A 14,076-nucleotide genomic window follows, 5' to 3' on the forward strand; every position below is an offset into this window, starting at 1 on the left:
TTGGGGGCGACTGCTGAGAGCGCGTACGGAGCCTTGTATTCTGTACCGTCTGTGTCCTTGCTGCCCAGGTGTTTTTGGTTGACCTTTTGTGTATTTGTGTGTGTATTTGAAATTCACGCTGTGCTCGCAAGGAAACAACCTCTTGGGCACCGGCGTCCTATTGGTTCCTCAGTTTTAAACAAATCTCCTCATTGGCTCCGATAAGCGCATTTCCGCCTGGTAACAAACATTGCCTCGAGAATCCTGGAAAACGTTTGCCAGAGGGGTTCTGGCGGCCGGTGAAGGAGGACGGCGACCATCCGAGAGCTGCTCGGGATACCTGCTAAGAAGATGTCGCGTATGCCTGGCTGATTTGTTTTTAATCTGAGTTTGTTGTTGAATTGGTACCACTTGTTTCGCTTTAGTTATTGTTTCTGCTCATCTTTATTAAAATAACTTATGCCATCCAACGGAACCGCCTGGTCCTTTTCTTCAATGCGGCAGAGCCGTCATGCCGTCACGGAAGTTCAACTTGCGAACACTTCGTTACACTATTTTGGATACAAGAGCGGGAAGGGGCAACTATGCTTTCATTTTGTTTAATATCAAATAGGTTTATGAGCTTCGCTGGGACAGTGGCTCATGCAAAAGATCGATTTATAAAACAGCTCGTACGCTCTAACTCGCTCGCCCTACTAGCGTGTCGCAGCAAAAACAAAATGCGCATTTGTATCTTTAGTTTTCAAAACCCAGCGTCTTATAGAAACGCATCGGTAAACAGGCTAGAAATTTTTAGAGCGGTTGCGCTTATGTGTTCAAGCACATGCCGTTTTATTGCGGAGACAAAAAGCTCACACCTCGTGTGGTCTCTGCCCTTTCTCACACCACCGCTCTGGCGAAGCTCATGACAGCAACCGAATGAGGCGTCACCTATTCAGGAATGAAGATCTCATTACAATGCGCTTTGACGTTTCATGGGGCAAGAGACCTTGTTCCGAATCACCGATTGGACTAAGTCATATTAGCTGAAATAAAATGAAAAATATCGCGTCAGCTAGTCAAGATAAAAACACGCCACGATTCCTTCTGAGGGGGGAAATTACGAAACTTTTGTACAAGCGGCCTTTGCTGCTGCGGAAGCAAATGAATCGAAGCAGCGCCTTACCATCTATTTCGTTCACTAATGCGGGACTGCACACCTTGCTATGAGCGCTCCCTTTCGACGCCAAAGTCAATAGCACAGCAGAAGAACGCCGCACTGCAAGTTTGTAAGTCTCAATAAGCGCCAGCCTGTGAGCGATGTAAATTTGTGCGCTACGCCGGGCACTCTTGCAGCGAGCGAGCTGCGCAAGATAGCAGCGCCGCGGTGCGTCCCCGCAGCCGCTCCGGCCGCCGAAGCCGTGGTCTGCTCACTTTTGCGCACGATAATACGTACGGACATGCATACACACATTACCCCTAGCAATTTTATCAAAACCGTCCCCTAAAATTTTGGAGTTATCTGATCTCGCGAAAACACTGACAATCCCAAGTAACCCCGCAAGAGGCCTAAAAGAGGTCTAATGAGTTTAATGAGTATTTTCAATCGGGTTTCACGCTAGACGATGATTCTATGCCTCACTTAGAATCAGAAATAACGTCCTGTAGGCTAATCTAGAACTAATACTAAGTGAATCGGGTATATTTGCTCTTCTCCTTAATCTTGATGAAAAGAAATCTAGCGGTCCAGACAACATTCCAAATCCATTTCTAAAAAGATACGCAGAGTGGGTATCTAAATACTTGTTCCTAATATATAAGAAGTCCCTCGAAAACGCAAATGTGCCAAGATATTGGAAAATCGCTAAAGTAGTTGCCGTTCATAAATCTCGGGACACCACAAATAAATCTACCTATCGCCCTATTTCACTCACCTGTGCTGCATCAAGATCCTCGAACATATCACACTGAAGCATATCGCAACTTTCCTCGAAACAAATAATCTGCTCAGTACGAACCAACACGGCTGAGTTGGGGTTGACAGCCCTTTCCTAAAGCCGTGTTGGTTCGTACTGAGCAGATTATTTGTTTCGAGGAAAGTTGCGATATGCTTCAGTGTGGTATGTTCGAGGATCTTGATGCAGCACAAGTGAGTGAAATAGGGCGATAGGTAGATTTATTTGTGGTGTCACGAGATTTATGAACGGCAACTACTTTAGCGATTTTCCAATATCTTGGCACATTTGCGTTTTCGAGGGACTTCTTATATATTAGGAACAAGTATTTAGATACCCACTCTGCGTATCTTTTTAGAAATGGATTTGGAATGTTGTCTGGACCGCTAGATTTCTTTTCATCAAGATTAAGGAGAAGAGCAAATATACCCGATTCACTTAGTATTAGTTCTAGATTAGCCTACAGGACGTTATTTCTGATTCTAAGTCATCGTCTAGCGTGAAACCCGATTGAAAATACTCATTAAACTCATTAGACTTCTTTTAGGCCTCTTGCGGGGTTACTTGGGATTGTCAGTGTTTTCGCGAGATCAGATAACTCCAAAATTTTAGGGGACGGTTTTGATAAAATTGCTAGGGGTAATGTGTGTATGCATGTCCGTACGTATTATCGTGCGCAAAAGTGAGCAGACCACGGCTTCGGCGGCCGGAGCGGCTGCGGGGACGCACCGCGGCGCTGCTATCTTGCGCAGCTCGCTCGCTGCAAGAGTGCCCGGCGTAGCGCACAAATTTACATCGCTCACAGGCTGGCGCTTATTGAGACTTACAAACTTGCAGTGCGGCGTTCTTCTGCTGTGCTATTGACTTTGGCGTCGAAAGGGAGCGCTCATAGCAAGGTGTGCAGTCCCGCATTAGTGAACGAAATAGATGGTAAGGCGCTGCTTCGATTCATTTGCTTCCGCAGCAGCAAAGGCCGCTTGTACAAAAGTTTCGTAATTTCCCCCCTCAGAAGGAATCGTGGCGTGTTTTTATCTTGACTAGCTGACGCGATATTTTTCATTTTATTTCAGCTAATATGACTTAGTCCAATCGGTGATTCGGAACAAGGTCTCTTGCCCCATGAAACGTCAAAGCGCATTGTAATGAGATCTTCATTCCTGAATAGGTGACGCCTCATTCGGTTGCTGTCATGAGCTTCGCCAGAGCGGAGGTGTGAGAAAGGGCAGAGACCACACGAGGTGTGAGCTTTTTGTCTCCGCAATAAAACGGCATGTGCTTGAACACATAAGCGCAACCGCTCTAAAAATTTCTAGCCTGTTTACCGATGCGTTTCTATAAGACGCTGGGTTTTGAAAACTAAAGATACAGATGCCGCATTTTGTTTTTGCTGCGACACGATAGTAGGGCGAGCGAGTTAGAGCGTACGAGCTGTTTTATAAATCGATCTTTTGCATGAGCCACTGTCCCAGCGAAGCTCATAAACCTCTTTGATATTAAACAAAATGAAAGCATAGTTGCCCCTTCCCGCTCTTGTATCCAAAATAGTGTAACGAAGTGTTCGCAAGTTGAACTTCCGTGACGGCATGACGACTCTGCCGCATTGAAGAAAAGGACCAGGCGGTTCCGATGGATGGCATAAGTTATTTTAATAAAGATGAGCAGAAACAATAACTAAAGCGAAACAAGTGGTACCAATTCAACAACAAACTCAGATTAACAACAAATCAGCCAGGCATACGCGACATCTTCTTAGCAGGTATCCCGAGCAGCTCTCGGATGGTCGCCGTCCTCCTTCACCGGCCGCCAGAACCCCTCTGGCAAACGTTTTTCAGGATTCTCGAGGCAATGTTTGTTACCAGGCGGAAATGCGCTTATCGGAGCCAATGAGGAGATTTGTTTAAAACTGAGGAACCAATAGGACGCCGGTGCCCAAGAGGTTGTTTCCTTGCGAGCACAGCGTGAATTTCAAATACACACACGAATACACAAAAGGTCAACCAAAAACACCTGGGCAGCAAGGACACAGACGGTACAGAATACAAGGCTCCGTACTCGCTCTCAGCAGTCGCCCCCAAGCCCGCAGGTGTCCTAATGTCAACCGACTGGGCCGCTAGCTTCCAACAGCTCGCCTCCCTCACAGCCCATTAACCATTTTCCGAATGGCGTGGATCGCGAAGAATACCCCCCAAGAGAGGTCAAGGGAGGCCGCACCACGCCCCGGCGTGAGCAAGGCACCATCTGTACAGTGGCGCGCACCCCCAACAAGGAGAAAGCACAGCAATGCCACGCAGGCAAGCATAAAGGCTGGTTCACACTGCCGACTCGCGGAGGTCGCGCGGCTTGATTCGTCACGGAGGGGGAAACCTGTGACAAGCGCCGCTCGACACCGTGTGTTCACACCAGCGTGCTGCTCGCTTCACAGCAACCCCCTCTCCATACGAGATTTGAACGAAGAGCCGGCTTTCGCGCTTTTACGGCCTCTGCTGCCGCGCTCGGGGTCGATCATTCGGGCTCATTTCGCGTATGAATATATGCAATTATCAGCGAGGAAGAAGGTCTTATCCTTATGCCCATATTTAGAGTTGTTTCGACAGCCAAGGCGCTCTAGTTCGACGAAGACTGAAGCGGCGATGGTGTGTGTGCTGTTCGCGGTCTCGCGAAATAGCAGATCACAAAACCGTCTCATGTCCGAGCGTCGAGCACATGATCAAGAATACCAGTACAAACTTGAATTAGTATGCTTCACACTTGCAGTGATCCTTAACATGTGTGGTGAGGCAAGACACATCCTCCGTCACTGCCCGTACAGGCGAATCGGCCTCCGTAGTTTCGCTGTCGACGCCCCACGACCCGGTCCTGGCCAGCGACCACAGGAAATCAACGACTTCCTGCGCAACGGAGAGTACCCGTCACGCTCCCCATCGCCGTACAATGCCCGATTTGCGTCACCGGGCCGCGGTTACTTGCAAGGACGGTTTCCTAGCCCCCGCGGCGGAAACTAAAGGCAGCAATCTTTGGAGGTGAGGTTGCTCAACGGCGAAACGACGAACATCCTCCGCCGCCGACGACCACTAACGACGACGCAGCCATTTCATTGCCGATCCACACGACGACATCGATGACAACGCGACCAGAGTGCAAGCCGACACCGCCGCCCAGCGAAATAACAAAGGTATGCCACGGGCATGATCTGAAGAAGCGACGGGGCCGAGATCGGACACCAAGGCCTACGTGCAATGCGAGGACACGAATAAGCGACATTGAATTTGATGTCGATAGTCGCAAGTCACTGCCTTAGTAGACACCAGAGCTGACTATTCAGTCATCAGTGTACCGTAAGCGTCGCAACTCAGGAAAGTTACCACCGCTTGTGATGGCGCGTTGATTCGCACCGCAGGTGGCAACCAGATTACTCCATTAGGACGATGCACCGCAAAAATAACCGTAAATGGGCGTACTTACCCCCCATTTTGTGGTCTTGCAGCAATGCTCCCGAGACGTGATTTTAGGCATGGACTTGCTAAATGAACGACTTCCAAAGCAAGCTCATCAAGCCGTCTGCAGACAAAGCCATACCTGCTACGACAACTTCGATGCAACACGTCGCTCTAAACGTCCTCGACGAAGAATTGACCCTGCCGCCGCGATCAAGCATCGCAGTCAGCGTAGGTAGCGCAGGTATTGAAACCGGTGAAGGCTTCATCGAAGGAAATATCCAATGCTCTTGGAACGAGGTGTCGGCATCGCAAGAGACATCGTGATCTTCTGGAGAGGACAAGCTCAGGTGCTGGTAACAAACTTCACCGAAGAATACCGGCATCTCAACAAGGGCACGACGATCGCTTTTCTCGACGAATTAACGGACTTCGAAGACGTATTCGCCCTCCACGACCAACCACTGGAATTTAAAGTTAAATAACTTTAACTTTTAACTTTAACGCACCGGACCAATTCCGTCAGCCCACATTTGACATCAACCCGGCATTGACCCACAGCAGGAAAGACCAGAATCGCAGTCTTCTTCGAAGCTACGGGAAGAGCTTCTTGTCATCATCGAAGGTACGACAAACACCACTGGCCAAGCACCGCATTATAACGGACGAACACGCCCGACCTCTGCGCCAAATCCCTTATCTTGTACCGCCGTGAGAACGCCAAGCCAGTCGTGACCAAGTTGAGGAAATGCTACATGATGACGTAATTCAGCCATCGAACAGCCCCTGGGTGGCACCTGTCGTTTTGGTGAAGAAGAAAACGGCACACTTCGCTTCTGCGTTGATTACCGCCGCTTGATTAGCATAATTAAGAAGGATGTCTACCCGCTTCCCCGCACTGACGACACTTTCGACCGGCTCTGCAATGCAAGGTACTTCTCATTGATGGACCTGAAGAGCGGATATTGTCAAGTTGAGGTCGACGAAAGAGATCGCGAGAATACCGAATTCATTACACCAGACGGCCTTTTTGAGTTCAAGGTGATGTTATTTGGCCTCTGCTCCGCACCAGCCATGTTTCAACGACTAATGGACACACTCCTGGCAGGCTTGAAGTGGGAAATTTGTTTGGTATATTTGGACGACGTTGTCTTCTCGACAAACTTTGAAGACCACCTAAAACGACTGCAGACAGTGCTGGAAGCTATCAAGTCATCAGGACGAACGCTGAAAGCAGAGAAGTGGCACTTTGCTAATGAAGAACTGCAGTTCCAAGGTCACAACGTTAGTAAGGATGGTGTTCGCGGAGACCCGGAGAAAACAGCTGCAAGCACACAATTACCACCGCCTGTCGACAAGACAGGTGTGCGCCGATTCCTTGGGTTGTGCGCTTATTATCGACGATTTGTCAGAAACATTTCGCGCATCGCCGAGCCGTTGACACAGCTTATAAAGGCTGACATACCTTTTAAATGGGAAGAGCCGCAAGTAGAAGACTTCGACGAACTTAAGCGCCGGCTGCAGTGCCCTCCTGTACTTGGCCACTTTGATGATAACGCCGAGACCGAAATTCACACCGACGCGAGCAGTGTGGGCCTAGGAGCCGTTCTTGTCCAGAAGAGTGCCGGACAGCAGAATGTAATCGCCTACGCTAGCAGGTCCGTCACAAAAGCAGAAGTCAATTACTCGACGACCGAGAAGGAGTCTCTCGCGATCATCTGGGCCACTTCTAAGTTTTGTCCATACCTACACGGCCGACCATTCAAGGTGGTAAGAGACCATCACGCGCTCGGCCGGGTGGCTAATTTGAAAGATTCCTTCGACCGCCTTGCTAGATGGAGCCTACGACTTCAAGAATTTGACTTGATTGTATTCTATAAGTTGGTCCGGAAGCATTCCAACGCAGACTGCTTATCCCTCGCTCCCGTCGACGCTCCTCCGAAGGACGATGACGATGACGCCTTTTCGGGACCGGTAAGCGCCGGCAATTTCGGAGAGCGCTCTGGTAACGCGTGTGCTTCCTTTAGCTTTAGTAGATTCCGCAGCAACCTGGAGGCGTAGACAGCGGCCGTTCACAACAAAACAGGATTTTATAGACCGTTTTGGAGAAGAGTTTTTGCCGCCTGACTATGACATCCGTATGAAGGACGGGCTTTGCACCATGACGCAAGGCGAAAAGGAGGGTTTGCTAGAGCTTTTGCGCAGTTTTCAAGAGCTGCATGAGCGGGCAGTTCCGGAACCGCAGAAGGTGGCTCATGCCATACATCAGTGTCATCCAAAGTGCAGTCACCGACTCTTCATTTGTGCCATCGACCCTGGTCACCACCACGTGACAATATGCATACCTTAATTATGATGCCGGCATTCTTAACACCTCGCGTTAAAATTTTCACTCTCTCAACTTCGGTCATGTTAGGATCGGCGTGGCGAAACAGGCGCTTCAACTCCTCAATGTACGGCAGGACAGGCTCGTTAGGGAGTTGAAGTCTTGATTGCAGAAGGGCCATGGCTCTTTTTATTCAGACACTTGCAAATGTAGTCAAAAACTATTTCTTGAATATCTCCCAATCTTTTAAAGCTGCCTCATAATTTTCGAACCATATTCGAGCAGATCCTTTAAGAGAAAACGAGACTTGCTTGAGTTTTATTTCGTCGTTCCAGGCGTTGAAAGGTGCCACTCGTTCGAACAGGTCGACCCAGTTTTCCGCATCCTCTTCCGGTCGTCCATGAAAGTAGGGGTGCTCACTGGGTTGGACAAAAACAATCGGTGATGTAGGTTGGGCCGTTGTGAGCATTGATGCCTTCCGAGATCTTACGAGGTCCTGCAGCAGAATGTGTTCGGGTTAGAGCCTTTGAAGTCGGCTGCTGATTCGGTAGCTTGTTGAAAGGACCCCAGGTAATAGAACACTGTTGTCTTGGCTTGAAGGGGTAAGCCGAGACTCGAAAGGCTGCACCTCCACCAGATGTCATGTAGTGGTGACAATCAGTAGACACCAACATAAGGACACAGGCGTGATAGTACTGAAATTAACTCTTTATTGAGTGGACGTGCGCCCGCAAAAGAACTAAGCATCTTGGCGGCGATAGTAACAAATGTGCTTGCCGATAATCGAACTAAGAATTCCTGTCGCGCACGTCAACACTGAATAGAAAGGCGGCTCAGAACCATCGAGATAAAGTGGCAAACTGTTACCAGCACAACCTCGAATATTGTAGAAACATACGCGAGTGGCCATAATCTTCGAGATAGATCTCGGCGCATCTTCCGAGATAAATAATGAGATAAAGGTACGTATCGCGAGATCGAGCATTCATAAACAAAGAACACAAACTTTATATGCGCGCCAGATTCATGGTGATAAGGCCACAAGCCGGCGCTTACTGAAAAAAAAACAAATGCAATTTTGAAAGCCTCGCGGAAATATAGCAACAGCGTTTAAAGCACTGCCAAGGTCACGAACGATATTATTTTCTGCACACTTTGGGCAGGGCTCCCGAACAAGTAAGTCATGAGCGAAAACGCCAGCAGAAATCACTCAGTATACCGAACAAGTTATGAGCTTTGCTTTCATGAAACCTCTTGGAATACCTCCCTTTTCAGTCTCAGAAGCAAATAACGGTGCTGAAAGATGAAATCAGCACAGCATTTAAAACCAATATATGAATGCAAAACAAAGGATACATGTCACAACTACCCAGGCAATGTTTCTGTACAGACAGCATGTTTCGTGGCAAGGCTCTCGCAGTTGCTGACAGGATATGCGGAACCAAAATGTTGATGATGTCGTCTGCCTCACATTCATACAGCAACCCAAGTAGCACGCCATCAATGGACCGCCATCAGCTTAATATTGGGGGAAACCGGCACCACTATTGGGGCCAATGGCGTTTCATTGCGACGCTACACGTGCCAAGATTTAATCCAGAATACTAGACTGGCTTTCCTACAATTGGCCCTCAATGGCAGACTAGGTTATTTAGTGGCACACAGCCTCACTCATCGGCCAGCCAATATCTTCCAGACAAGCATACCCACTGGCTCCTATACAACGTACCTCCAGCCACTGTCACTGGCTCTCCAATGCTCACAGCCAAGCTTACTCGCTGGCTTTTAAGAACTGCTATCCAGCTAGACTCATCGGCTGCCCAACATAGCCCACCCAAGCTTGTTCACTGGCTTTGCATCACTGCCATCCAGACAATCCCATTATTATTGAATGTTATTTTTTGTGACTATTTTTTATTTGATGGGTGTTATGGCGCAGAGACAGCTGAGGCCATCATGCGCCAAACAAAGGGTTGAGTTTGTTTTTGTGCAGGCATTTTACTGCTGCTAATAAAATATATACAGCATACAGTATTCTTAAAGTATGAATGCAGTAACACAAAAAGCCAGAATTGTTCGTTCCATGGATACTTATTAGGTGCGCATGTGGTATATAGTGCAAAAATACTATATGCAGAATTCTTTAAGACTTTCAGGGCTTCAACTCTGGTTATGTCCATTGACAAGGTGTCGGCAGAATTCTAGTTGTAGGAAGACATCTTAGGGCATCTTCAGGTGTCTGTCTAGGCAGCATCTCCAGCATGCGCTTTTTTCTCTCGGTTTTAGGGACACCAGCTTTCAGCTGCCCTTGCCGATGCATATTCGAGCCTGTGTAGTAGACAACATGTGTGGAAGTGTAGCCTGGCCGGATGCGCAGGTCAGGAGTGGCAGGGAGCTGGCTGGGGACAGCTGTGGCGTGTTGTGCCTTGAGAATTCAGGCCTAGACGACAGCGATGCTGGTACGGACGTACACTCTTTAACGTTTTTAACCTTGTGGGACCCCACAGCCCCTTTCAGCGTATCAAACCACGCGCGCTTTTTTCTTTTTGTGTTGGTGTCCGCCCGGGCAGCGCGAGTACGCATGAGCGAGCTGCCTGGAGCGGGGGCGGCATGTTATTGGCACGAGACCGAGGGTAGATAAGCGCATCGGAAGCACGGCTCAGGGCCGGCCAGCGAAGGGCGGTGAGGCAGCGTCCCAGGCCGGCGGGATGTACACGGACGACGGAGCGGGGTCCTGCCAGAAAAAGACGGAAGCGGCGCCTACAAGAATGCCTTAGGAGTATTAGCGTGAGTGCTGCCACTCGAGAAGCAATACTTTTGTACCGTTGTCAACGCTTTGGCTCTATTATTAGCTCTAACCGCGCCGCAGTGTGTTTTGTGTGGCCGCGGTGAAGCCCTGACCCATGCTCCGTTTTATTCCGCATAGTCCAATGTCTCACACTTCGACGGCATGTTTTCAATGCAGTTTTGACTAATGCTATTCCTTTTTTATTTGGTACTTTTTTGTTGATCCGGAATAAACCAGTGTTTTTAAGAAAGACAGTCTTTCACCCGTTGGGCGAGACCATCGCTCGCGGACCCCTATTCTAGAAGGCGGAGCATTCATTTGGCGCCCAACTTTATTTCTGCTCGAGCGTTGGCTTGCCCCGCGAGTGTCGCAATTTGAGGTTCTTGTAGTTTCGTGCGAAGGCATGTCGGACTTATCGGATGCAAGCGCCCAGTTGACCGAGACAGTGAAGCCTCCCACACAGTCTGGATGCGGGCATGAGAAATCAGAAGAGAGGAAAAGCGAACCGTCAGACTTTCGTAGCGGAATTCTTGGCCGCTACGAAATCTAAGCTACGTGAATCAAAGACACATTTCAGAGAAATAGTTGGAAGCGAGGCAGTTTTGTGAACGCCCACTCCCTTGTATCGCGATAATCAGCTGCAGCTGAATTTGACCGTATCAAGGATTGAAGCATACGCCGACAAGAAATCTGTTCGCGATTTCGATTATGAAATCGGCGATTATCAGATGGCATTTGCAATTTCGGAGAGCGCTCTGGTGACGCGTGTGCTTTCGTTAGCTTTAGTAGATTCCGCAGTAACCTGGAGGCGTAGACAGCGGCCGTTCACAACAAAACAGGATTTTATAGACCGTTTTGGAGAAGAGTTTTTGCCGCCTGACTATGACATCCGTATGAAGGACGAGCTTTGCACCATGACGCAAGGCGAAAAGGAGGGTTTGCTAGAGCTTTTGCGCAGTTTTCAAGAGCTGCATGAGCGGGCAGTTCCGGAACAGGAGAAGGTGGCTCATGCCATACATCGGTGTCATCCAAAGTACCAGCCATATCTCCGGCATCGCCAGTTCGCGGACTTGGATAACATGGCTAGAGAAGCATCCCGCATCGAGGCATCTTTCCTGGTGGAGCTCCAGTACAAACCACCTCCCCCGGCGGAGACCTGCCTTGAGCTGTCCTGTGCGTGGCCTGGATCATCGGCAGCCTGGGGAAGCCAGGCGGCCGTACGGGGGCTGGCGACTTGCACGGGGTAACAAGCCCTGATGCGCCTCCTCAGGTGGCTATCCGATTGCATGGGATGGGAGGTCAGACGGAGCCCCGTGTCTTCTTGCCATACGCAGGCGCTGCGACCCCTTGTGTAGCGGCAGGTGGGCCATCGAAAGTCAGAACGCGCAAATCACTGACGCCACCTGCAGGAACTGCCGTCTACCATGCACCTACGAATGCATCTACGGGGGCATCGTGGACGTCACCTACGGGTGCAGCGCGGACGTCACCTACGGGTGCAACAATGCCACCTTCGGGTGCAACGTGGGTCTCGACAGCGGGAGCAACGTGGGATTCACCTTCGGGTGCAACGGTGTTGCATCAGATGAGACGTGGGTGTCGGCCCCGGGCACAATTGGTCCAACGATTCGCAAATTCAGGGCAATGCAGGGGAGGGTGTTTTGGCTATCGCGCATCCTGAGGCCAGGCCGCACAGACGTGGCCAACCACCGGGAGAGCTGATCCAGTCGCGAACTTTCCGGCCTGAATCGACCCATGTGCCCCCGACCCAGGTGCCACCGATCCAGGTGCCTTCGACCCAGGTGCCATGGACGCAAGTAACATCATCACCACCTGCTATGCATGAGGCAGACCCCGAAAACCCTAAAAACACTCGGTAAGTGCACGCCCGTCAACTTTTTTTGAGGGAAGCCAACCAGACAAGACCACACTAGTATTGATCAAAATCGCAGGACTGGAACTTCCAGCCCTTTTAGACACAAGGTCTACGTGCGATCAGGTAGAGAATTCCTGTGAGACAAAAGATGTCCGGTTGCGGAGTGTAAACACTAACCTTCGTATGGCATCGACTCACATATTACCCGCAACCTCAGCAGACCACCTAAATGTATGATAAATGGTGGTAAGATTACCTAGCGTTTCCTGCAGCTCTCCGGACTATCCTGGCCAGTCATACTAGGCCGTAACTTCATAGTGAAGGCAGGAATCGTGATGGATCTCAGTAAGGGAACCTACCGGTACGGCACCGGTACAGAAGCATTTTAGTTCAAGACCAAGGCCGCTGAGCCTGTCACAGTTGCTTGCCACGAACGACCATTCGGCCAATATCACAGGAAGTGGTATTTAACTGTTTCGAATTCCTTCAAGGGGTAACAAGCGGGAAAATGCAGAATCGAGACAGTGCTCAGGCCCTTTGTAGCAATGTTCGTGGAGGTTCCGGGAAAGGCTGGCGTACTAACCCACAGGATCGACACCGGCGACTCTCGTCCTATGCGATTCAGTCCAAGGCCCTTGAGTGTCCACAAGCGAGCAGTGCTGGATGGGGCCCTCGAAGAAATGGTGGCTACCGGTGCGGTGAGTCAATCAAAAAGCCTCTGGGCGTTCCCTGTTGTTCTCGCGCCTAAGAAAGATGACACAGCACGATTGTGTATCGATTATGGACGTCTGAATGGTGTGACAGTGCGAGACTCTTACCCTTTCCAGCCAGTTAACTCTGTCATGTACTCACTTAGGTCAGCTAAGTTTTTTACAACTCCTGAGTGTATCAGGGGTTTTCTGCAGATCCCAATTGCCCGCAATGACATCGAAAAAACTGCTTTCACCTGCCATCAGGGACTGTTTGAATTTGTGTGATTGCCTTTCGGTTTGTGCAATTCACCTGCTACTTTTCAGCGTGTAATGAACATTGTGTTCGGAGGCGCTGAGTTTAGCTACGCCATGGCCTACATGGATGATGTAGTAGTGTTCTCAGAAAGCCTAGAAGAGCATCTCCTTCATCTAACCAATGTCCTTAAACGAATGCATAATGTGGACATCACCATTAACCTCAGAAAGGTTCAGTCAGTGGCGAGCACAATCAAACTTCAGTTTAATCGTGGAACAGGGCCCAGTCTGCCCAGATGAAGAGAAACTCCAGGCCATTCTTCACCTCCCACCGCCAACAAACATAAAGAGTCTCCAGCGGTTCTTGGGTATAGTGGAATTCTACCGCCACTTCATCCCGAACTGCGCCAACCTAGCGTGACCCCTCCATAAACTCCTCCGGAAAGGTGCCCGCTGGTCATGGAGTAAAGAACAGGGATCGTTCACTTCCCTGTCGGCAGCCATCGCGGATACTGCACGCCTGCGGCTTCCAGATCATAACCGGCCATTCACGGTACAAGCGGATGCAAGTGAGTACGGAATTGGTGCGGTATTGCTTCAAGAACATCGAGGAAAGCTTTGCCCATTGGCGTTTGCCAGTCATACACTGACGGGACCGGAAAGGAACTATACTGTGAAAGAGAAAGAGTGTCTTGCGATTGTGTTGGCACTAAAGAAATTTGACATGTATTTCACCATCTTCAACTTGGTTATACCCACTGCAGGGCGGAGGCCACTCCCATATTTCTCCAC

General features: G+C 49.6%; 1 protein-coding gene across 1 annotated transcript in view; it reads left to right on the top strand.

Moving 5' to 3' along the window:
• The window catches only part of LOC146175130 (uncharacterized), a 144,979-nt gene extending 132,672 nt beyond the window's left edge, over window positions 1-12,307 (top strand). The window contains exon 4 of the mRNA XM_084585528.1: window positions 12,234-12,307. Within this exon, the coding sequence (XP_084441654.1) occupies window positions 12,234-12,307 (74 nt within the window). The remainder of the gene's footprint in view (window positions 1-12,233) is intronic.
• The last annotated feature ends 1,769 nt before the right edge of the window (window positions 12,308-14,076 follow it).

The sequence above is a fragment of the Amblyomma maculatum genome, chromosome 11 (genome assembly GCF_055883805.1).
Source record: "Amblyomma maculatum isolate TAMU_Amacu chromosome 11, ASM5588380v1, whole genome shotgun sequence".
Taxonomy (NCBI): domain Eukaryota; kingdom Metazoa; phylum Arthropoda; class Arachnida; order Ixodida; family Ixodidae; genus Amblyomma; species Amblyomma maculatum.